The 23,639-nt window shown below is 46.8% G+C and overlaps 2 protein-coding genes across 2 annotated transcripts; one reads left to right on the forward strand and one right to left on the reverse strand.

The window, feature by feature from the left end:
* Positions 1-649: 649 nt before the first annotated feature.
* NKAPL (NFKB activating protein like) lies at positions 650-2,138 on the reverse strand. Its single transcript, XM_080831492.1, has one exon. The coding sequence runs from the start codon at positions 2,081-2,083 to the stop codon at positions 872-874; it is 1,212 nt and encodes a 403-aa protein (XP_080687618.1). The 5' UTR covers positions 2,084-2,138; the 3' UTR covers positions 650-871.
* Positions 2,139-7,116: 4,978 nt separating this feature from the next.
* On the forward strand, positions 7,117-14,193 carry LOC308337938 (zinc finger protein with KRAB and SCAN domains 4-like). Its single transcript, XM_080831489.1, has 5 exons — positions 7,117-7,772; positions 9,247-9,391; positions 10,580-10,662; positions 11,542-11,665; positions 12,545-14,193. The coding sequence occupies exons 1-5, from the start codon at positions 7,338-7,340 to the stop codon at positions 13,405-13,407; spliced, it is 1,650 nt and encodes a 549-aa protein (XP_080687615.1). The 5' UTR covers positions 7,117-7,337; the 3' UTR covers positions 13,408-14,193.
* Positions 14,194-23,639: the final 9,446 nt, after the last annotated feature.

The raw sequence follows: 23,639 nt of genomic DNA on the forward strand, positions 1-23,639 counted from the left end.
CATTCAGGTATCCACTTCTTCCCCATGTAGCCTATAAATAGACTATAACCACATCTCCAGAAATAGGCCTATCTCTGTGGCAACAGTACCTTTTTTGAGAGTGGGCATGTGACCTGAGCCATCCCTATTAGGGTCAGTGTCAGGATTCTTGTTAGGAATGCCAAGACAAAAATGTTCTTTCACTCCTCAGAGGTGGACCAGGAAGTATATAAAACCAAACTCAGGACCTTTGGCAACCCCTTTTGTTATTTAAGGGAACCGGGCTAAGGAGGGACATGACCCATGGAAAAGAAAAAAGTCAACGTCCCATAAAGGCATGCAGGAAACGCATTCTCCTGCAGAACTTTTCAGTTACATGAACCAATAAATCTTTATTTTTTTAATTCAGTCTGTTAACTGCAACCAAAAGTAGACACTCAGTTGAATCCTTCGTTCTTTTGGGGGTTCTTCTGGTCCTCCTAGGGGAAAATGAAGGGCTCCATGAAGCCCTTTGAGAGACAGAGGTCAGGGTCAACAAGGAAAATAACCTTCGGGTTAATAGCTCCAACCTTTATCCTGCAACATGCTTGGATATACATAGAACTTATGAACAGATATAAAAGACACCCAAAAAAGGTTTCTTTGGGGAGAAGAATCAGGGACTAGGATGAAAGACCTTTTATTAACTCTTCAAGTGTAGTATTTGAATATTTGTTCAGCCATGTGCACATATTAAGTCAAAAATAACAAAATAGTTAAAGAGATCTCAAACAGCAGCTTTTTCTTGAAGGACTTCCTAACATAGTAGATATAGTAGCACCATGAAATCTTTTCACACTATGTTGGTCATATAAAATCGTTGTTAAAAGTCCTGCTGAACAACAGAAAATCCTTACTTGTCATCTTTCCCTTTTGTCTTTCTGAAAACCATCTCTCGGAAACTGGCTAGAATCTTATTCTCTCTCTTCCGTCTCTCTTCCTGGTTGAAGGATGCAAGGGCTCTCTTCTCATCAGCACTGTAGATCTGGTTCTCTTTACGCAGCCGCACAGCCTCCATTCTACGATGCCTGCTACCACTCATAACATAACCCGAACACTCAAACGAAGCGATCTCTTCACTTGTCAGCCCAATCTCACCTCTTCGTGGGATTCGCTTTCCAGCTTTTACATACTCAGCCATTGCTGCACCTTCACCTGGGAGCAGAGCGTGGCCGTAGTTCAAAGGTTTCTCATCTTGGGAGGTGTGTACTATAGGTGCTTCTGGACCTATCAGATCCATGGTATCCGCCACCTTTGGCTGCTCGATCCCGATACCTTCCGGCAACTCCCCTTCTGAATCTTTAAAGCTCGAGTCACTGGATTCCTTTTTAGTCTTCTTACTTTTCTTTTTCTTGTTTTTTTTCCCTCTGTGTTTCTTTTTCTTCTCCTTCTTCTTGGCTTTTTTGGCCCTCTTTTTATCAGCATCAGAGCTAGAATCAGTGTCGGAGTCTGAATTCCCATTACTATTATCAGAATACTTCCTATGTTTCCTTTTGGACTTTTTCTTCCTTTTCTTCTTGCTTTTTGAATGACTGGTCTTCTTCCTTTTTTCTTCGGAGCTGGAGTCTGAGCTGCTGGTCTTCTGAGTCTTCACCTCGTCACCCTCCACGGGGGTGTGCTCATCAGAGTCCGGCTCAGGAAACCTTGGGGACAGTCCCCACACCTCGGGAGCGCCCAGCTCGCCAATCCTTTCTCTCTCCCTCAGCCTCCTCTGCCGAAAGCTCTCCTCCTTTTCCTTCTCGTGCTCCTCCGCCCACTGCCGGTCGCCCGCATAGTGGCGGTGACGGGAGCGGTACCCGCCGTAGTAGGCGGAAGAGGACGAGAACGCGCCGTTGCGGGACGCCGCGGCCTGCTCTCGAGAGCTGCCGAGCGGGCAAGAGGCGCCAACGCCCGAGCCTCCCCACGGAGGCCTGAGGCCCTCGCGGCCGCGGGAGTGAGAGCGGGCCCGGCCCGCCCACGGGGAGCGTCTGGCCTGCGCGGACGGCGGGCTCCCCGACGAGCTGCGTCGCCACCTCCGAGAGCCCGCGGTGTCCTCGGAACAGCGGGACCGGGACACCGGGGCCATGAGCCACGCCCTCGCCGGCGACCGCGGGACCAACGCCGGGCAGTTACCCCGGAAACAGCGCGGGCCGGCACTCCCCGCCCACCCAGGCGCACGAGCGACTTCCGCTTCCGGCGGGTTGCTAGGCGAGGGGACGCCGGCGGCGGGGGCTTGCCTGGGACCGCGGGTGGAGAGGCGAGGCTGCGCCGTGCTTAGGGTCTGGTCTGTGCTCTGAGCCCTTGGGACACGCAGACGAGGAATTTGCATCACTGACCCCTCTACTGTTCAAACGTCGTCTGCGCTGCTTGGATATTCGCCTCCCACCGTCTTGATACCCTTCACTCCTCCTTCCTCCCTTCGGCCCTCTTTGTCATTGCCGCTTGGGGGAGTTTTCCTGCTCCCCACGCTCCTTTGCTGATCCCTTAGAAAGAAACCTGTCCACCATCTCCACGGCGGAAAGAACTTCTACCAGAGAGCTGCAAACCCCATCTGTGCCTACTGGGAGCAAGAATGCCTTTTGATCACTTTACTCCATTTTTGCTTTTTTGTCTTCCCAAAGTGATAGTGTTATAAACATTTTTAAAGTTTTTTAATGAAAGAAATTACAGTATTTGATTAGAAATTTAATAAAAACTTAATTTTGTTAAAAATAATACTTTTTTTGTAATCAGGTCTTCTAATGGGAAGAAAATAAGTTGAGGAATAACATTTTGCTTAATTGGGGTTCTACCATTGCAGGGGAAACAGTCATAGAAAATATGTAAATCGACATGGATGTGTTCTAATAAAACTATAGACACTTCCATTTCTTAAAAATTATTTGACACAGTTTTTCAGGGTCCGGGGTGATGTTTTGTAAAATGTCCAACATTGAATTCATCTGATCATTTCCTCTCCTCGTGATTAGATTTAGGGTAATTCTGTTTGGCAGATTACACAGATGAAGTATACTTTTTGCAGTATCTCATCAGAAAGCATATCCCATTATGAAAAGTGTCACAATCTATACTTACGACTAGGAAATTGCTAACAAGCAAATTATATAGAACTCTGAGGACAAGCTGGAATTAAACATCCCTCCAAATTACTTCATACTTGCTGCCTTTACAAGTATTTAGTGACCTTTCCTCAGCAAGCGACAAGGGCACTCACTAATGAGGTTTACACTGCCTGACAGTACGCGTTTACACACCGCGCTCTGAACGACGTTTTACGGGGCGCTTCTACCAGGGGTAGCTTATCGGATATGCCCGTGGTCGCCTAAGTTTATGCTCCGAAGAGCACACGAGCACCTCGATTATGACTGCAGCCTGTTTCCTAGCATCACCCCTGATACGGGCAGATGCAATGCGATTAAAAGAAGAACCGCTGATCCTTGAACAACACGGGTTTGAACTGTGCGCCCCCCCGCCCCCCCCGGTATTCCGCTGTTTTATAAGAGTTGACAGCAAAGGTCTCAACGCATTTATTGACAACTGCGCACCCCAGTCTGCACCGGCCTTCTGCTGCCCTCTGAGGACCTCAGCAGCCCCCAGAGCCCCAGGAATGCCCACGCCCAGGGACGGGGAGTGGGGGTGGGGAGGCTGGGCTGAAGCCGAGGAACCGGCCGGACCGGAGGGGCCGCGGAGGGGCCGCGGGTTGGTGAGGGAGCACTCGGCAAGGCGGCGCTCGCACAGTGGCCGCGGCTGCCCCGGGGGCGTCGGGCGCGCACCTGCCGGCGGGAAGGCGGCTGCTGAGCCCAAGCCTCCAGGCGGGGACCACCGCCCGGGAAAAGCGCTGCCCACAGTCTGGGGCACCAACACGCTGGGGAGGCGGCGGAGGGGTTGTTTGTTTTTGCAATGAACGTCCATGCAGTGCAGTATTGTAAATGCATTTTCTCTTTCTTACGATTTTGTGACAGGAGGACTGCGCCTGGGCCAGCGCCCCTAACCGCCGCTGTTGAAGGGGCGACCCCACAGTGGTTTTAAAGCCGTATTCAGCCTCTTCTCTGCGCATTCTTATTCGTGTGACTTTCTGTGTTTTTAGGTATTGCCTTTTGCTTTCTCCCTGATACATTTCCAGGCATCGTAAGGCCAAGAACCACCCTTTTCTTTTGTGGTTTCTCCCAAACTCCACTTTGTATCTGGTGTGAAATCAAATAAACACAGCGGGCTGAATGAATTAACCAGGGACTCTCTCACAAGGAAACAAGACCCTTGCTTAAACGTACAGTTTCTAGGAAAGAGACTGGTAATGGAAGTTAGAAATAGAGGGTGAGGACATGAGGGAGACTCCTAGCAATGCCACTTCCGCACCACTGGAAGGGGCAGAGGGATAAATTTAAAAATGCTTAATGGACAGAGCGAGGACTGGGATGAGGCAAGAGAGGCACTGAGGGCCCAAATTAAAGGACACATCCACTGTCTTAAATTCTGTGACCTAAATGCTTCTCTCACCTCACCCTACTCCCAGCTCTGTAAACAACAGGTGTAGACAAAGAAGCATCCTGTTTTTCCTGATGCAACATATAAAAGAAATTCTGCTGAATCACCTATAGTCTCACACAGAGGATACAGAATTAGGAAAAATACCGTATCGTTTTGGAACTATATACAGTTCATGTTGTAACAGTTTCCTTTGGCACCACTTAAAGGCTTTTGGACTAAATTATTCAAGAAAGAAGGTAGGACTTTGTATAATTAAAAAGCAGGTTTCTATGGAAAACTCAAATATGTAAAAGTGTAAAGAGAATATTACAATGAACTCCTATGCCTCTCGCCCAACTTCAACAACAGCTATCGTGGTACTTTACTTTGTGTGTTTTCTTTGTGTGTTTTCTCTAGTTCTGAGTATTTTATTTTTTTTTTAGGTAGGCTCCATGCCCAGTGTGGAGCCCAACACAGGGCCCAAACTCAGACCTTAAGACCTAAGCTGAGATCAAGAGTCCAAGGCTCAATCAAATAAGTCACCCAGGAGTCCCTAGTTCTGAGTATTTTAAAGCAAATCCAGATATTATACCAGTACACCTGCAAGTACCTCGTTATAAATTTCTAACAAATGAGGACTTTTTTCCTTCACATAACCAAAATATCATTATGACAATAAATTGATAGTAACTCCTTAATGTCATTATGTTTTAGTTTTCCCAGTTGACCCAAATGTATTTTTTACAGTTGTTTTGTTCTGATCAGATTCTGAATAATGGTTACATTGTGTGGGCAGGTATATCTCTTCGGTCTCCTTTAATCTAATCTTATTCTGTTTTCTCAGCTGCCTTTTCAAAAAATGCCCTTTATCTGTTGAGGATCCAGGTTCTTCTGTCCTGTGGAATACCCCACATTCTGAATTTTATTTATTGCTTCTCTTAAGTATCATTGAACTCATTAATTCTCAAACGTACCTGCCTATTGCACTTACCTAGGAAATTTTTATTTTCAAAATTTATTTACTTGACAGAGAAAGACAGTGAGAGATGGAACACAAGCAGCCCGAGTGGGAGAGAGAGAAGCAAGCTTCCCGCTGAGCAGGGAGCCCAACCTGGGGCTGGATCCCAGGACTCTGGGATCATGATCCTTAACGACTGAGCCACCCAGGCGCCCCACCTAGGAAAATTTTATGGTTATGCCCACCTGAGTTCCATCCTTCAACATTCTGATTTAATTGATCTTGGTTACAACCAAGATCAGGATGTTTTAATGCTCCCCAGTAATTTTAATATGCTGAGCAGTGTGAAAAATGCTAACTTGCTTCTGAATCTCACCTATATGCAACTATTAGGATCTAGAAACATAATTTGATTCAGGTTCACTTATTTTGCCAACAATACTTCATGGCAGTGCCTTGTACCTCTTGTGGCAGCTCATCAGGAGAAAAATATTTTCTAGCAGTTCTCCTTTGTAACAGCCTTTGGGACCTCTCATTTTCTTAAGTTCTATCCCTTCCTTGCTACCCTTTTGAACTGCAGAGGGACAGAATGAGGAATAAAAACTCAGGAAGGTACCAGCATGGTATTTTTCCACTTTATAAACTTCTACCAAACTTGCATTCCACTGAGTAGAAAGGGGACTTACCGACATCTCAGTCCAGCGAAATAACTGCTTTCACTTCTGGCTTAAGTCTTGTCCCCTCTGGCTCAAAGGAACCTCAGGGTTTCCTTCCATTTTAGTGAAGCCCTAGCTTACTGTAGCTCAGCCAATATTCTAAGAACATTACACACACAAAAACTCACTGCTCGCAACATCCTTACCTACTATTACTACCCCCAGTTAAGACTGGGCAAGTCAGGCACAAAGAGGTTATGTAGTTAACCGAGGTCACCCAGCTAGTCAGTGGTAAATAAAGCCAGAATTATGAGCCCAGGTAACTTGGCTTCAGAGTCTGTAGATCTACTCCCTGAGCTAGACTCTGAATGGGAACTGGGAAGAAACAAGAAGAAAGCAAGCATGAGAGAGGAGGGTCCCGCAGCCGGTGATACCAAGTTCCCCCCGAAGTAGGGGGCAGCATAAGCCTGACTGCTGAAAGGAGGCCCTGGAAAATGGGAAGTGGTAACGGGTGGGGGACGTTGGGGACTTACAGTTCATTGGCTGGAGGGGTCGGAATGGCTTTGCTGGCCTTTTGCTGCCGACAATGTGGTAAGAATGAATGGAAGCGGACAAGAGACGGGGTAGGGAGGGCTTTCTTCCACGCCTTTTGGCCTTAAAGGGCAGGATGGAGAGTGACAGCTGGAGGCCGGCAAGGACCAGGGGCAGCCAGGGCTCTCAGCCAAGTAGGCGCCTGGGATGGCTCCGGCTATTTTTGCAGGCCCTGCTGCCGGAGACCTAAGAGCACCGAGGAAGCCGGGCTTCTGAACGTCAGTGTCCGGTGCGTGCCAGCTCTATAGCCACGTGGACATGAGAGCCCCAGGATTTCAAGGCGAGGTCTTATCTCCCCTACAGAGCTCGCCGTCCCTTCTTCCTTCCGGCTCTGAGTGCGGCCTTGCCGGCGCGAGCCCGGCGGCGGAAGGGTTAACTCGGGGCTGCCGCGGAGAGGCGCGCGCTCGCCGGTCCACGCCCCCCGGCTTCCGGGGACCTGCTTCCGGCGCCCGGGCTGCGCGCACTCCTGCGGCCGGGACGCCCGGCCGTTCCGCTCCGCCGCGGGGAGCCTGGCTACCGGGTTCGGGGCGGGAGCGGAGGGGGTGCGGCCGGGGTGTGGCCGCGGGGAAGCCGTGCCCCGTGTGGCCCGCAGTCGTGCCGGCCGGTAGCGACTCCGCACTCGAGGAACTGCCCGGGAAGTAGATCCGCTCGCAGGCGGGAGGCACGAGATGGCCAGAGAGTCGAAGTCCAGCGCGACCTTGGACGCCGACGGGGCAGAGGAGCGGCCGGGGCTCCTGACGGGGGTCCTGACGGTGAAGGTGGAGGAGGACGACGTTCCCGCGCCGGCGGTAGAGGCGGGCGCGCCGGGCAGCCTGGCCCCCGGCCCCGAGCGCTCGCGCCGGCGCTTCCGGGGCTTCCGCTACCCCGAGGCCGAGGGGCCCCGCGAGGCGCTGAGCCGGCTGCGGGAGCTCTGCCGCCAGTGGCTGCGGCCCGAGACGCACAGCAAGGAGCAGATCGTGGAGCTGCTGGTGCTGGAGCAGTTCCTGACCATCCTGCCCGAGGGGCTGCAGGGCTGGGTGCGGGAGCGGCAGCCGGAGAGCGGGGAGCAGGCGGTGGCCGCGCTGGAGGACCTGGAGAGGGAGCTGGAGGAGCCAGGGCCGCAGGTAGAGGCGAAGGGCTTAGTGTCTGAGACGAGCTCGGTCTCCTCCTGAAGTCTCAACATCGGAGTGAGGGTCGTTTCTGGAAGACCCAGAAGTTCTCAGTCTCTTTTTGTATCATAAACCTCTTTGCCCCCTCGGAGTACTGGTATTTTTAAGAACATGAAGGATTACAGAAGAACTCAATTATACTGAAACACGGTTAACAGAGCATGAAACCAATTAGTGATATATGTGCTTTTTAAAAATTAATGCACTAAATAGTAAGACCCAGTCAGGCCCATTAGCGTAGAATTTCATAGTGGTGCTAAATGCCTTTGACAGCGTGTGCCTGGTTTTGCCTACTTAGGCTTATATCACTTTCATTTGTTGCTTCCATTCATAATTGAAGGAATTGCTAAATTTTGCTTAGACACTAGTAAAAATAGAAATGTATTTCCTGTTTACATTCATAGAACACTTGGAAGAGAGTCCACGAACCACAAGTTAGGAACTTCTGGGTTCATTTTTATCTGCATCTTCTTGCTTTTTGTGGACCATCTTCCATGTGCATTATCCTGTATTTTTGTGCCTTCCAGGGGACATTGTAACTGGTGACCAGGAGACCAAGTTTGTTTCGTTTTTTTTTTTTTTTAAAGATTTTATTTATTTGACACAGAGAGAGATCACAAGTAGGCAGAAAGGCAGGCAGAGAGAGAGGGGAAGCAGGCTCCCTGCTGAGAGGAGAGCCCCATGCTGGGCTCCATCCCAGGACTCTGAGATCATGACCCAGGCTGAAGGCAGTGGCTTAACCCACTGAGCCACCCAGCGGCCCTGAGACCAAGCTTTTGAATTGGTCATAGTGTCCCCAAGCCCTGTAACAGTGAAAACTTATTTCAGGTCTCTTGGTTTCAGGTTGTGCATTTTATATAGAAAATGTGGAAATTCTAAGCTGTATATAAGCTTATGATCATGAAAGTGAATTCAGAACTAATTACAAAAGCCCAGAAAGAAACTTGTTTAATGAGGGCATACCATATCCCTGGCCCTGTGTTAGGTTATTCCATATGGTGTCATCTTATTTGCTAGTCCTCCAAACCTTGTAAGCTAGAAATTATTATTTTTACTTTTCAGTAAAAAAAAAAAAAAGAGTATTCGGAGAACTTAACACTAGTTCCCAAAGAGCACAACATATATAACGAGGGAGACGTGACAGTGGCTAAGAGCATGGGCTCTGGGGTCCCTCTGCCTGACCCCCCCCACACTAGCATCACCAGTGATTAGCTGGGTGACCTTGGGCAAGTTGCTTCAACTCTGGGCCTCCATTTCCTCATTACAAAAGCACAGATAATAGTAGTACCTAGCTCATAGAGTTGTTGCTACCTGCATTCGGTGAATTACTATTCATAAGGTTCTTAGAAATAGTGCCTGGAAAACAGAAAGTACTAGCACAGAGAAAGCATACTAGAAGTTCTGATGAATCAGTAAGTGAAACTTCCAGGTCCTCGGTGGTGACCAGAGGCAGCTGCTCTGTTGCAAGATGGCGGTGCTGACACCAGCTCAGAGGCCCTGGAGTACCGAGTTGCAGCCAATGAAGGCTCTGCTCAAGCACGAACCTCTGGGATCCCAGGCCTCAGCAGACAGAGGTGAGTGTTGTCTCCTGGGCAGCTTGAATTCTACAGCCTTCCTCCAGCTTCATTTAAAAGATAGACCTGTTGACAGGTGCTTTATATGCTCAACACAGATCTACTTTACTTTGAGACTGAGACGACAGGGAAATTTCAAATAATGGTGGGAAGCTTTCCTAACCAAACCTGGACCTAGTAAATAAGACTATTAAAATTGGTATTTGGAAAGAGTTGATTTTTTAAATAATGTGACCTCCATTTATTTAACATGAATTTGTGGCGATGCCCTTGGTGGAAGCCAGCATTCTGGCAGCAGGGACAGCGCTGTCAGGAAGACGGATCTCGTGCTCCGCTGGAGCTTACGTTAAAAGGGAAGATGACAAAGAAAGTAATGACATTTTAGTTATCAGTGAGTGAGGAATATACGGCAAGAAATGTAAAGCCCGCCATAATATCCCAGACATTGTAGGAATGCTGCAAGTCAGAGTATAAATCTTTTCCACCCTTGGTCTGTAACTAGGACAGGGTGAGAAGTACTCCACGGGAAAGCACCATATGTTCCCAGGTGTTCCCCATAGGCTGTGCACATGTGGGCAAATTCCCAAGACACACACTGGGACACACCAACCAACGTGCAGTCTTTCTTTCTCTGCAGAGGTTCTGCCCTAATTTGTTTACTGCCCCTTGCAAAGGTCAGCTCTTCCAAGAAAACCAGAAGTGACCCTTTACTTCTCTCAAATTTGAGCAAGTTCCATGTAAACAGCCTTCATTTTCTTATTTCTAGGCCTAGCCTCATCTCACTCTTAGTTTTTTAAAACCAAAGCAGAAACAACCTAAGAGCTACTAAACAGTTACTTCACCAAAACTCTTTTTTTTTTTTTTTTTTTTTTTTTCACCAAAACTCTTATCCATTCTTTCGACAAAATTCAAGACTAAAGATCATCAGACGGAAAGCTTTGTTTTCTTTTGATGTTGCTTTCCTGTGACAGTTCCTCCTGAGGAGTCTGCCTGCGGCGTATCTGCAGCAGCACACCACGCCTCCTAGGCCCTAGGGCTGGAGCTAGCAGGACCAGGCACCGGGGAAAGGAGCACATCGTCTATAACTTTTCAGAGGAGTTTACTGGCCCAGTTTTTGAGCTTGGAATCCACAGGCCAGGGGGGCTGGGTGCCAGGGTCCATCTCACCCAGAGCGTCTTTCCTTCTTAGCCCTCCAGGTTCCCGGCCTTGCCCCGGGAGGGCGCCGCAGAGGACACGCGGTGGTGGCTGCCAGGCTGCCCCCGGAGCCCCAGGTGAGCCGGAGCCCCCCTGTGGTGCATCCTTTGCCGGTCTCTCCCTCCCGCCCTACATCCTGCGCCCACCCAGATCCGAGGTGGGGTTTTAAGTTTCTCATGCATGCCGGTGTCGTCTGTCACGGTCTAACTTCCTGGTGTCTGCGGAGGAGCCTTCTCCTGTTTTATGACTCGCCTGGGCGCTGTCTGTGCTTCCACACCCTCCCCGCTCTCTCTGGTCAGCCCCTTCCTCGGTGGGATTTTCTTCAACAAGTACAATTCGGCAAATGCAAGCTGAAGCTTTTGTCGTGATGGTGCTTCTGTTCTGAAGTGGCTTTTTTTTTTTTAAGATTTTATTTGAGAGAGAGAGAGCAAGCACGAGAGTGGGGAGGGGCAGAGGGGAGAGCGGACTCCCCGCTGAGCAGGGAGTCTGACCCGGGCTCCGTCCCAGGACCCTGAGATCATGACCTGAGCCAAAGTTAGAGGCTTAATGGACTGAGCCACCAAGGCGCCCCAAGTTTTTTTGCTTTTTTTTTTTAGTGCCATGATCAGGGTTTAAACACACAGTCCCTGGCTCTCAAGGAACTTAAGAGTCGAGAGGAAGGTGAGGCATGTCCATTTATCTCAACTAATAGTACGATCTGAGCAAGCTTTACTTAAAGTGGATTTTACTTTCTCCTCCAGTTCCTCGTGTCCTCGAGAGTCTGTAGTCCCGCTTGCTTCCCTGACTGTCCTCACCTCAGACCTACGTTTCATTGTATTTTACTTTTTTTAAGACTTTATTTACTTACGTGACAGAGAGAGACAGCGTGGCTGTCTACAGTACTCACTGAGTCTCGGGTGCCCAGCCGCGGGCGGGCCTCGGGGGCAGAGGAGCAGGGGGACCGTGTGCTGTTTCAGGGCCTGCCGAAGACGGAAGACGCGGCCCTGGCTTCCTCCCCTGCATGGACACAGCCGGATTCGTCTCGGGGGAGCCTCCACGGAGAGCAAAGGCAGGAGGACTGCGGCGGCCTGGCCCCCCTGGGTAAGACGCGGGCGCCGGTCTCCGCTCGGGTCTCGCGGCTCCCTCGCCGGTCAGAAGCTGCCGGGCGGCGAGAAGCCGTCTGAACCGTCTGCGTCCGGAGCCGCCGTTGCTGAACCCGCTCCTAACCGCCGCGCGGCCAGCTCCCCAGCCCCCGTGGCGCCGCCTCCGTCCTGCTCTGCCGCCATTGTGGGCAGGGGACGTGGGCTGCGGCAGACGCGGCCCCCGGCACAGGCCTCGCTCGCAGCAGGGGCGGCGCAGTGTCGGTCCCCCGCCCGCCGCCAGCCTCCGCAGGAGAGCCGGGTTCTCCTCGGGAGACGGGCCGGGCCGGAGAGCGCGAGAGCAAGAAGTGACCCGGGAGGGACGGCAGAGGGGACCCGCGGGTCAGGACACGGCCACAGCCTGACTCGTCAGAGCTCCCACGGCTCCGTGGGGTGCGGTGGGCGTGCCAGCCCGGCTCTGTCAGCGGCGAAGCCGGCCCCTGGGTGGGGACACAGTGACCCTCCTATCCCTGACTGGGGATCCGTTTCTCGGCTCCCGCTCGCCCCGTTTCTCACAGAAGGTTCCATCAAGTCCTTACGCTTGCCTGCTTCCTGCGGCCTTGCGCCCGGCTCTCCGAGCACCCGGCCCGGGTCAGGGTCCGGCCTCCGTCCTTAGGACTCAGAGCCTCTGCGCGTGTCCCCGGCACAGCCCTCACCTCCTTCCCCACCTCCCAGTGGGCACCCCGCCTCTGACGGCCCCATGCCTGTTCTCCGGTCTCCTCCCCGGCACCCGGCGGCCCCCTTTACTCCCATCCTCATCCTTGCACGAAACCCTCGTCCAGGCGTCCGTGGAACTCCGCGGCGGGGCGGACTGACCGCGTCTGACCACTCGTTCTTTCAGGTGGTGCCGGGCAGGCTGAGGTCACGGACCCGCCCCCCGATGAGCAACAGCCGGGGCAAGAGCCTGGAGAGATGCCGTGCCCCGTGGGTGAAGACCCTGCCCGGGTTCCTGCCCGCGCAGAAGCTGGGGCACGGGAGGGCAGGTCACCGAGAAAGCAGAAAAGTGACACAGGAAGTAGGCGGCACTATTGTCACGAGTGTGGGAAGAGTTTTGCTCAGAGTTCGGGCCTGACTAAGCACAGGAGAATCCACACTGGAGAGAAACCCTACGAATGTGAAGACTGTGGCAAGACCTTCATCGGGAGCTCTGCCCTCGTCATCCATCAGAGAGTCCACACCGGCGAGAAACCATACGCGTGTGAGGAGTGTGGCAAGGTCTTCAGTCACAGCTCAAACCTCATCAAACACCAGAGGACCCACACTGGGGAGAAGCCCTACGAGTGCGAGGACTGCGGGAAGACCTTCAGCCAGAGCTGCAGCCTCCTGGAACATCGCAAAATCCACACGGGGGAGAAGCCGTACCGGTGCAGCGCGTGCGGCAAAGCTTTTAGGCGGAATTCGCACCTCCTGAGACACCGGAGGATCCACGGTGACGGGAACGTGCAGGCTCCCGGACGTGCAGAGCCGTGGGAGAGTCGGGGGAGGGTGCGAGGCCGGTGGGAAAACGTCGAGGCTCCCGTGGCTTACAAGTGTAACGAGTGTGAGAGAAGTTTCACTCGCAACAGAAGCCTTACTGAACACCAAAAAATCCACACCGGTGAGAAACCCTATCAGTGCGACACATGTGGAAAAGGCTTTACCCGAACGTCGTACCTTGTCCAACATCAGAGAAGCCACGTCGGGAAAAAAGTTCCATCACAGTGACCGTGTCGTACGCGGCAGAGTTGGTGCTCGTTCCTCGTTGAACCGAAGCCTTCCCCAGCCCTTCCTGATCACAGACACTGGCTGGGCTTGACTGACCACTTCCCGTCATCTCGTGGCAGAAGACACAGAGTCTGGCTGAGATGGATTCTCTTCCACATCCTAGAAGGTGGCTGAGGGAACAGCTGGTTGGATAGGAGGCTACGGGAGAGTTGTCTGGAAGGGGTAAGACCTGAAACATTTATTCTCACCTACTGGACTGAAATGGGCTTCCAGACTGGCCAACCACCTCCGGCCAGCACCTTATGACGTCTCCTGGGCAGACGGCTCTGATGAGGGCTGCTGCTCTGACCATTTTGCCTATTAAGAATCCTCCATCATTTGGTCAGATCCATGACTTCTTACACTCCGCACTGTGCCTTGTGTATAGGTGCTTATAAACATTAAATATACCAGTGAGGTGACGTCCGTAGCTCTGAAAATCTAATGTGGTCTGGATATCTGAGGTCTTTCTAACTAAGGCCACTTATGTTTGTGTCGGATTCTCTGAGGTTCTAAATCCTGGGTCATTTGTGCATTTACTGCCACACACACAGGACTGTCAGAGTTGGGGTCGGGGAGTCCGTTTTCTTCACCAGCTTAGTACTTGTAGACGAATGCCTTAAGCAGCTGATCATTCGGACGTGGTGAGACTGCTCCATCCATGTAACTCCATTTTGTTCACATTAATTTTGCTACTTTTTAGGAGGAAGCCTTTTATAGGTAAATAAAAAGTGGATTGATCAAGTCAGATCCAACTGATTATGAATTTTGATATAATTTCTGTGATGTTCAATAGCTTGTTTCTCACCTTTTAGTTATCTTGGGCCTAACAAATTGCCAAGACACCACCTGTATCCCTCTCTCCCAAGTTTGAGCCCACTTGAATTGCAGCTTATGTTCGCAAGGCCTAAATTTCCTCCAGGCAAGAGGATTCACACCAGATATGTCTGACAAGCTTCATTCATGTTTTCAGAACTGGTCTGTTCGTTGGGTCAGGATAAGAAGATAGAGTCAGAGGCAGCCAGTGAGGATGGGAGCCCAAGTATGGACAGTAGAAGAAAATGTATCCGTTCAGAATTGCACTGGACTCCTACTCCACAATATCCAAAGTATCAACCTGTGAAGCCACAAAAAGACTTTTGTAATATCTTTTGTTTTCACCCAAATCACCTTCTGAGTTCTTTAAAGACTGGTGTCTTCCTGATATCACCAGCTTCCAGCTTTCCAGGCTGCCGAGAATGGATTCCGTTTCTTGTGGATCAGGACCATGTTTTGTTCGGTCACCAGCAGGGTGGTCCCTGTGCTCTCAAGTACCCTTTCAAGGTTCCCACTCTGAAGCAGCACAGGCTGACGAGAGACCTGGCAGACTCAGGGGCTTTCCCTCTTCCCACTTTCTCGCAGTCTCATTGTCTTCATTTCCCCTCAGTGCAGTGTAATTTAAAACTTCAGTTTTCCAAACTTCTACAGGCTTTCTCCAAAGCCTTCTAAAATTTAATCTTTTTTAGCCTTCTAAAATTTCCTTAATCTTTCGTTACTTCCACAAAGCTAGCAATTTTCTTTTCTGTATTCCTAGATGTTGGTGAACAGCCTTGATCTTAAACACTGTTCATATTCCTTTGGTATTTTTTTAATGTCATGGGGAGAAATGTATGTGAAAGCATTTTATAAACCAGAAAGCATTATACACATGTATCTCACTGGGATTAACGGGACCACTGTGCTTCCTTCACCTTCTGCCCCTTCCCAGCCTTAGATGCTTCTCCGTAGAGGAGGGAATACTGCAGAAAAATACTTACAGGGCCTGTTACGTCTGATAATGAAAGATAAAGCATATGCACACATGCTTGGGCTGAGGGTTTTAGTGTGCTGAAGTTAGTAAGACACGCACATAAATTGGCATGCCATGAGAAATGCCTTGGGAATGGTGAGCTGAAGGGTACAGAATCTCAGGAAAAGGGTATTTCTGGCTGTCAGCACATGGATAGGGTTATGTGTGAAAGAGCTGGGATTACAAAGAGTTTGTCAGATTTAGTAACTAAGGCAAATGCGAAATAGGCACATAGTAGGGGTCTTCAGTGCCGGAGTAAGGAGTTTAAATTTCAGTAAGTACCAGGGAGCCACTGACATGATCAAAATATTATCTGGCAGTATTATGTAATTTCAACTTAAAACGTTACTTTGTTGGTAGTCTTGGACACCTTGCTTTTGTATAAAACAAATGTATGTTTATGAAGTAAATTATAAAATGGCTTCAAACCTAGTCTCTTTAATAGGGCAGCCAAAAAATTATTTCCAGATAAAATTAAATTGAATAAAATAAGCTGCTTAGTTAAGATATGACCAGTATTTGGGGCACCTGGGTGGCTCACTTGGTTGAGTGGCTGCCTTCAGCTCAGGTCATGGTCCCAGGGCCCTGAGATCGAGCCCCACATTGGGCTCCCTGCTCAGTGGAGAGCCTGCTTCTCCCTCTCCCTCTGTCTGCTGCTCTGCCTACTTGTGCTCTCTCTGTCAAATAAATAAAATCTTAAAAAAATTTTTTTTGTAAAGATATGACCAGTATTTAAAGTAGAATAAAATGCCACTTTTTGTGCTGTTTAAAATTGTTTTTTGAATTTTAATGTTAATTAGTCAGGCATTCTATTTCATTTCTCCAACTGCTGCAGAGCAGAAATCCTCCATTTTATTTTTTCTCCCTTTGCATGACTAAGTAGCTGGTTATAACATTTTTTTCCACTTGGGTAGGATGAATAGTTACTAGGAAAGGAGATTTTGATGAATAGACCTCCTAGATATATTCTTAATTTTGGTGAAGTAGATAACCCTATGAGACACTTTGTTTTCTCCCTTAGAAAGAAAAAAAAAAAAGAGGGGGACAGATTACCCACAGGGTTGAGAGGACCACTTATACAAACAAGTGCTGGGAAGTTCTAGTTCGAAGTGGCACCATAGGAGACCCTGAACTTGCCTCCTCCCAGACATATTGAGTCAAGCTACAATGGAACAATTTCTTCTTAAAAAACAAAGGATGGCTGAGTGACAGCTACACACCTGGCAACCAAGAAGAAAACCACATTGAAGCATGTAAAAGAGTTGAAACACAGTTTCCCAATAAAGCCCACCCCTGGCACAGTGACCCACAGCTGGGAAGGAAGTCAAAATCTGGAGCTTCTCCCTGAGGAGCGATGTGTTCAAACCCACATCAGGTATACCAACTTTTTTTTTTTTTTTTTTTTTTTTTAAAGATTTTATTTATTTATTTGACAGACAGAGATTACAAGCAGACAGAGAGAGAGAGAGGGAGGGGGAAGCAGGCTCACCGCTAAGCAGAGAGCCCGATGCGGGGCTCGATCCCAGGACCCTGAGATCATGACCTGAGCCGAAGGCAGAGGCTTTAACCCACTGAGCCACCCAGGCGCCCCAGGTATACCAACTTTTAAGACGTAAACTTGAGACAGCTCCCCGAAACATACGCCTGAAAACCAACGGGGACCCGTGTCCCAAGACCCACAAGACTGAAGTGATCTGAGAAGCTGCTCTTACAGGGCTCAGAGGCAGCTGATAGCACTTAGACTGAAGGTGAAGGAGGCTGACCTTCTATGAAAACATTGGCCTGAGGAGCAAATCTAACTGAACATATATGTAGGAGCCTGCTGGAACATTCCAGAGAGAAAACTGGCAGGTATCATCTTTGCATTCTCTCTTTACCATGCTCCAGAGCACCAGCATATCTCGCAAACAAGCTTTTACGTACCTCTGGTGTTCCATTTTTGTGGCTGTCACCTCAGGGATGCCTCTGGATCATCTGGCTCTGGAGGCCAGGGGAGCTTACATTCCTGGTCTCACGGGACTGTAGTATTTGGTGTCACCCCCAAAAGGAGTTCATACCCAGTCTGGTGCCCCGGTTTTTGTGACTGCAAGAGAAGAAAGGAACAGAGGAACTGCAAAAACAGCCAGAAAACAATTTCGATAGGCAGTTACCTATCAATAATTACCTTAAATGTAAATGGACTTAATTCTCCAATAAAAGAGTGGCTGAATGGATAAAAAGACAAGACCCATCTATATGCTGCCTACGAAAGAGTCACTACAGATGTGAGGACACACAAGACTGAAAGTTAAGGGATGGAAAAAGATACTCCATGCAAATGGAAACCAAAAGAAAGCTGGAGTAGCTATACTTTAATCAGATGAAATTGACTTTAAAACAAAGACTAATAAGAGACAAGGGCATGACATAATGACAAAGGGGTCAACCCAACAAGAAGATAAAACATTTGTAAATATGCACCCAACTTAGGAGCACCTAAGTAATATAAAACAAATATTAAACAGAAATAAAGGGAGAAATAACCAGAAACCAATACTGCACTATATGTTAACTAACCAAAATTTACATAAATTTTTTAAAAAGGAATAAAAAGAGAAATAGACAGCAATACAACAGTAGTAGGGCCTTCCATTGATGGATAGATTATCCAGACAGAAAATAAGGAAACATTGGCCTTACATGATATATGAGACCAGATAGACAATAGATATAGAACATTCCAGCCTAAGGCAACAGAATACACATTCTCCTCAGGAGTACATGGAACGTTTTCCAAGATAAATCATATGTTATGCTACAGAACAATTCTTTTTTTTTTAATTAAAATTCAATTAGTCAACGTATAGTACATCTTTAGTTGTGTGGGTTTTTTAAAAGATTTTATTTATTTGACAGACAGAGATCACAAGTAGGCAGAGAGGCAGGCAGAGAGAGGAGGGGAAGTCGGCTCCCTGCTGAGCAGAGAGCCTGATGTGGGGCTTGATCCCAGCACCCTGGGATCATGACCTGAGCCAAAGGCAGAGGCTTTAACCCAGATGCCCCCATCTTTAGTTCAATGATTCATTACTTGTGTATAACACCCAGTGCTCATCATATCACGTCACAAAACAAGTCTTAATAAATTCAAAATTACTGAATCATGTGAGTGTCTTCTAACCACACTGGTGTGAAATTAATTACACAAAGAAAACTTAAAAATTCACAAATATGTGGAGATTAAATAACATGCTACTGAACAACTAATAGGCCAAAGGAGATATCAAAAAATACCTTGAGACAAATGAAAATGGGAATGTAATATACTATATGGGATGCAGCAAAAGCAGTTGTAAGAAGTTCATAGTGATAAATGTCTATCTTGCAAAACAAGAAGTCTCAAACAATCTAACTACATATTAAGAAACTAGAAAAAGAACAAATGAAGGCCAAAGTTAGCAGAAAGAAGAAAATAAGATTATAGCAGAAATAAATGAAATAGAGACTAAAAAGACAAGATTAATGAAACTAAAAGCTGGTTCTTTGAAAAGATAATTTTAACAAACCTCTAGCTAGACTCACCAAGAACAAAAAAAAAGAGGACTTGAATAAAAAATCAGAAAGGAAAGAGATGATACAACTGATAGCACAGAAATACCAGAGATCATAAGAGACTACAATGAAAAATTATAGGCCAATAGCTTGGACAACCTAGAAGAAAGGTAAATTCCTAGAAACATACAAGCTATCAAGACTGAATCATAATGAAATAGAAAATCTGAACAAAACAGTTAACTAGGAAGGAGATTAAATCAATAATCAAAATGTCCAAACAGGAACAAAAAAGTCCCAAGACTAGACAGCTTCACTAGAGAATTCTACCAAATAGTCAAAGAATATTGATCTTTTTCAAATTCTTATAGAAAAGAGAAGAGGAAGGAATTTCACACTCCTTTTATGAGGTAATCATTACCCTGATATCAAAACCAGACAAGGATGACACAAGAAAAGAAAATTACAGGCCAATAGTCCTATTGAATATAGATGCAAAAATCCTCAAAATATTAGCAACATTCAACAATACATTAAAAGAATCATACACATGATCAAGTGGCATTTATTCCAGGGATGCCAGGATGGTTCGACTTCTGCAAATCAGTCAATGTGATACAACACCACATTAACAAAATGAAGGAGAAAGATTGTATGATCATCTCAATAGATGGAGAAAAAGCATTTGACAAAATTTAACATCATTTATGATAAAAACTCTCAACAAGGTGGGTATAGAGGAATATAACATAATGAAGGCCATATATGACAAGCCACAGCTAACATCAAAAGTGAAAAGCTGAAAACTTTGCCTCTAAGATCAGGAACAAGACGGCTGCCCACTCACCACTTTTATTCAACAAAGTATTGAAAGTCCTAGCCAGAGCAATTAGGCAAGAAAAAGAAATAAAAAGGTATCCAAATTGGAAAGGAAGAAGTGAAACCATCATATTTGCAGATGACATGATATTATAGATAGAAAATGTGGAATGCCTGGGTGGCTCAGGTAGTTAAGCATCTGCCTTTGACTCAGGTCATGATCCCAAGGTCCTGGGACCAAGTCCTGTATTGGGCTCCTCGCTTGGCAGGGAGCCTGCTTCTCCTCCTGCCTGCTGCTCTCCCTGCTTGTGCTCGCTCTCAGACAAATAAATAAATAAAATCTTTTGAAAAGAATATGCTGGACACATACACAGTTCGAGGCACTAAATGAATTCAGTAGAGTTATAGGATACAAAATCAATACACAAAAATTTGTTGTTCCTATACACTAATAATGAATTATCAGAGAAATTAAGAAAATAATCCCACTTATAATTACACCAAAAAGATTTACATGCCCAGAAATAAATTTAACTAAGGAGGTAACAGATCCATATATTGAAAATTATAAGACATTAATGAAAGAAATGGAAGACAAATAAATGGAAAGACAGTCAATGTTCATGAACTGGAAGGATTAATATTGTTAAAATGTCCATACTACCTGAAGCAATCTACAGATTCAATGAAATTCCTATTAAAATTCCAAAGATTTGGGAAGCTTTTGCCTTGGGTGGGAAATGGAATCATGGATTCAGCATGCCATGGTGGCACATTCGCCCTTCGTTCTTTCCCTCAGATCAGTGTCTATTGTTTGTCCTTTCAAATATAGGGTTTTTTTTCATCTGAAAGAATTCTCCTTATTTAAACAAAAAAAAATGTAATTCTAATGGCATTTTTCACAGAAATAGAACAAACAATTTAAAAAATTTGTATGGAACCATAAAAGACCCTGAGTAGCCAAAGCAATCTTGAAAAAGAACAAAGCTGGAGTCATCATGTTCCCTGATTTCGAACTATATTATTGTAATTAAGAGTATGGCATTGGCATAACAACAGGCACATAGATCAATGAAACAAAATAGCCCAGAAATAAGCCCACCCATATATGGTCAATTAATTTATGACAAAGGAGCCAAGAATATACAATGGGAAAAGGACAGTCTCTTAGATAAATGGTGTTGGGAAAATTGGACAGTCACATGCAAAATAATGAATCTGGACCACTATCTTTTGCCATCTACAAAAGTCAACTCAAGGGCGCCTGGGTGGCTCAGTGTGTTGATCCTCTGCTCGGGTCGTGATCTCAGGGTCCTGGGATCGAGTCCCGCATCGGGCTCTCTGCTCATCGGGGAGCCTGCTTCCCCCTCTCTCTCTGCCTGCCTCCCTCTCAGCCTACCTGTGATCTCTCTCTCTGTCAAATAAATAAATAAAAAATCTTAAAAAAAAAAAAAAGCCAACTCAACATGGATTAGACTTGAATGTAGGACCTGAAACATAAAACTCCTAAAAGAAAACATAGGCAGTAAGCTCTTTGGTGTAGGTTTTGGCAGTGACTTTTTGAATCTGACACCAAAAACAAAAGCCAAAGTAAACAAGTGGATTTGCATCAAACTAAAAAGCTTCTGCACACCAAAGGAAACCATCAACAAAATGAAAAGGCAACCTATGGAATGGGAAAATATATTTGCAAATCACATTATCTGATAAATGTCTAATATCTGAAATACATAAAGAATTCATACTACTCAATAGCAACACAAAACAAACAAAACAAACAGTCCAATGACTAAAAAATGGGCAAAAGATCCAAATAGACATTTTTTCCAAAGAAGTCCTACAGATAGCCAACAGACACATGAAAAGATGCTCTACATAATTAATCATCAGGGAAACGCAAAACCATAACAGGATATCCCTTCACACCTGTTAGAATGGATATTATCAAAAAAGACACAAGAAATAACAAATGTTGGCAAGGATGTGGAGAAAAGGGAATCCTCGTGCACAGTTTGTGGGAATGTAAATTTGGTGCAGCCACGGAAACAGTATGGAGGTTCTTCAAAAAATTAAAATTGAACTACCCTATGATCCAACAATTCCACTTCTATTTATCAAAACAACCACCACAAACAAAACAAACAACAAACAAAAACAAAAACAAAACACTACTCAAAAAGATATATGCACTTCACGTTCACTGCAGCATTATTTACGATAGCAAGATATGGAAACAATCTAAGTGTTCGTGGATGGGTAAGTGGGTAAGAAACTGTGGTGTAAATATACACACTGGGATACGGTATGAGCACGGTTTAGAACGGCTCTCTCCCCAGGCCCTTTGCTTAGGAACCTGTCTCTGTTGGTATCACATCCAGCAGGTAGGCATCATTAATCGGTGGCTGATTTCTCTATTGTTTTCAACAATACCTTATGCCATTAAATATTCAAGTATAATACAATTAAATGTAAATCCCTCTGTAAGGATAGTTTTGGGGGGCAATATGTAGAGGTTTCTTTCTGACCCCAGGAAGACTCTTCTTGTCTTTTCCCCTGACTCTCCTTGGTAAACTAGCCAGCCCAAGATTTATTACTCAGCTTTCATGGAGTCATTAGCTTCCTTTAAGCTGCCTACACTGTTTCAGAGAGTACCTTTAGGCTTGATCTTTCCCATAATCTGTTCCAGGTATAGCCAGTTCTATTGGGGAGAGCCTCAAAGCACTCTGCTCCTAGACCACCCCTTCACCAGGGCGAAATATGGGTCACTGCTCCAGAGCTGAGGACAGGGACAGTTACCTACTTCTCTCAGTGACACTGATGCATTATGTTTAGGGTGCTGGGCCGGGCAGTAGCCTCTAGTCTTCCCAGCGTAGAACCTCTGCCCTATGAGTGAGCTTGGGTGAGGGCTTTTGGGGCTCCAGTTTTCTTAGCTGGCCGTCCCTGAAGTGGAGCCTCTGCCCTATGAGCAGGGGCTGGGTGCAGGGAGGAGCTCTTGACTTACTGGTCATTCTTTTTTTTTTTTTTTTTAAAGATTTTATTTATTTATCTGACACACAGAGAGAGATTACAAGTAGTCAGAGAGGCAGGCAGGGAGAGAGGAGGAAGCAGGCTCCCTGCTGAGCAGAGAGCCCGACGCGGGGCTCGATCCCAGGACCCTGAGACCATGACCCGAGCCGAAGGCAGAGGCCCTAACCCACTGAGCCACGCAGGCGCCCCGACTTACTGGTCATTCTTGCCTGGAATTTAGTCTCCGAAAAAGAGAGCTTTGGAGGGATTTAAAAAATGTTGGTGCCTTGTGCCTCTTCGGGGGTACCTTAGGCTTTGCTTGAGCCTGGGGAACTGGGAGCCCCATCTTCTTGGACATACCCACCCAGACTGGAGCTTCCCTCATGCTGATCCAGTGCGGATGCGGATAGGACAGGAAGTAGCTCAGGGCACAAGTGCTACAGATTGTGTTCATACCAAAATTTAGTAGATTTTCTTGAACAAATGTTTCCTTATTTGCTGTTTGCTCTTAGGACAATTTCCAGAGATTGTAAGTGGTAGTGTTCACCAGTTATGACTGTTTCACTCTGAGTGGGTCCAAGGAGCTCCTCATGCTGCCAATTCAGAAGTTATCTTTAAGATTTAATTTTTAATTATTTATTCCTAGCTTAATAATGGGTATTAAATGTTTATCAGTCATAGTCCATCCTTCCTGTGCTATGTGCTATGTGCTATGGACCTTTTGGGCTTGTATTTATGTGAGATTTTTGAATTAATATTTATTTTTTTATTTTTAAATTTTTTTTTTAAAGATTTTTATTTGTTTGCCAGAGAGAGAGAGAGAGAGAGAGAGTACGCACAAGCAGGCAGAGAGGCAGGCAGAGGCAGAGAGAGAAGCAGGCTCCCTGCCGAGCAAGGAGCCCGATACGGGACTCGATCCCAGGAGCCCGGGATCATGACCTGAGCTGAAGGCAGCGGCTTAACCAACTGAGCCACCCAGGCATCCCTTGAATTAATATTTATAAGCAGATTT

This window comes from Martes martes (genome assembly GCF_963455335.1).
Source record: "Martes martes genome assembly, contig: scaffold_274, whole genome shotgun sequence".
NCBI classification, from domain to species: domain Eukaryota; kingdom Metazoa; phylum Chordata; class Mammalia; order Carnivora; family Mustelidae; genus Martes; species Martes martes.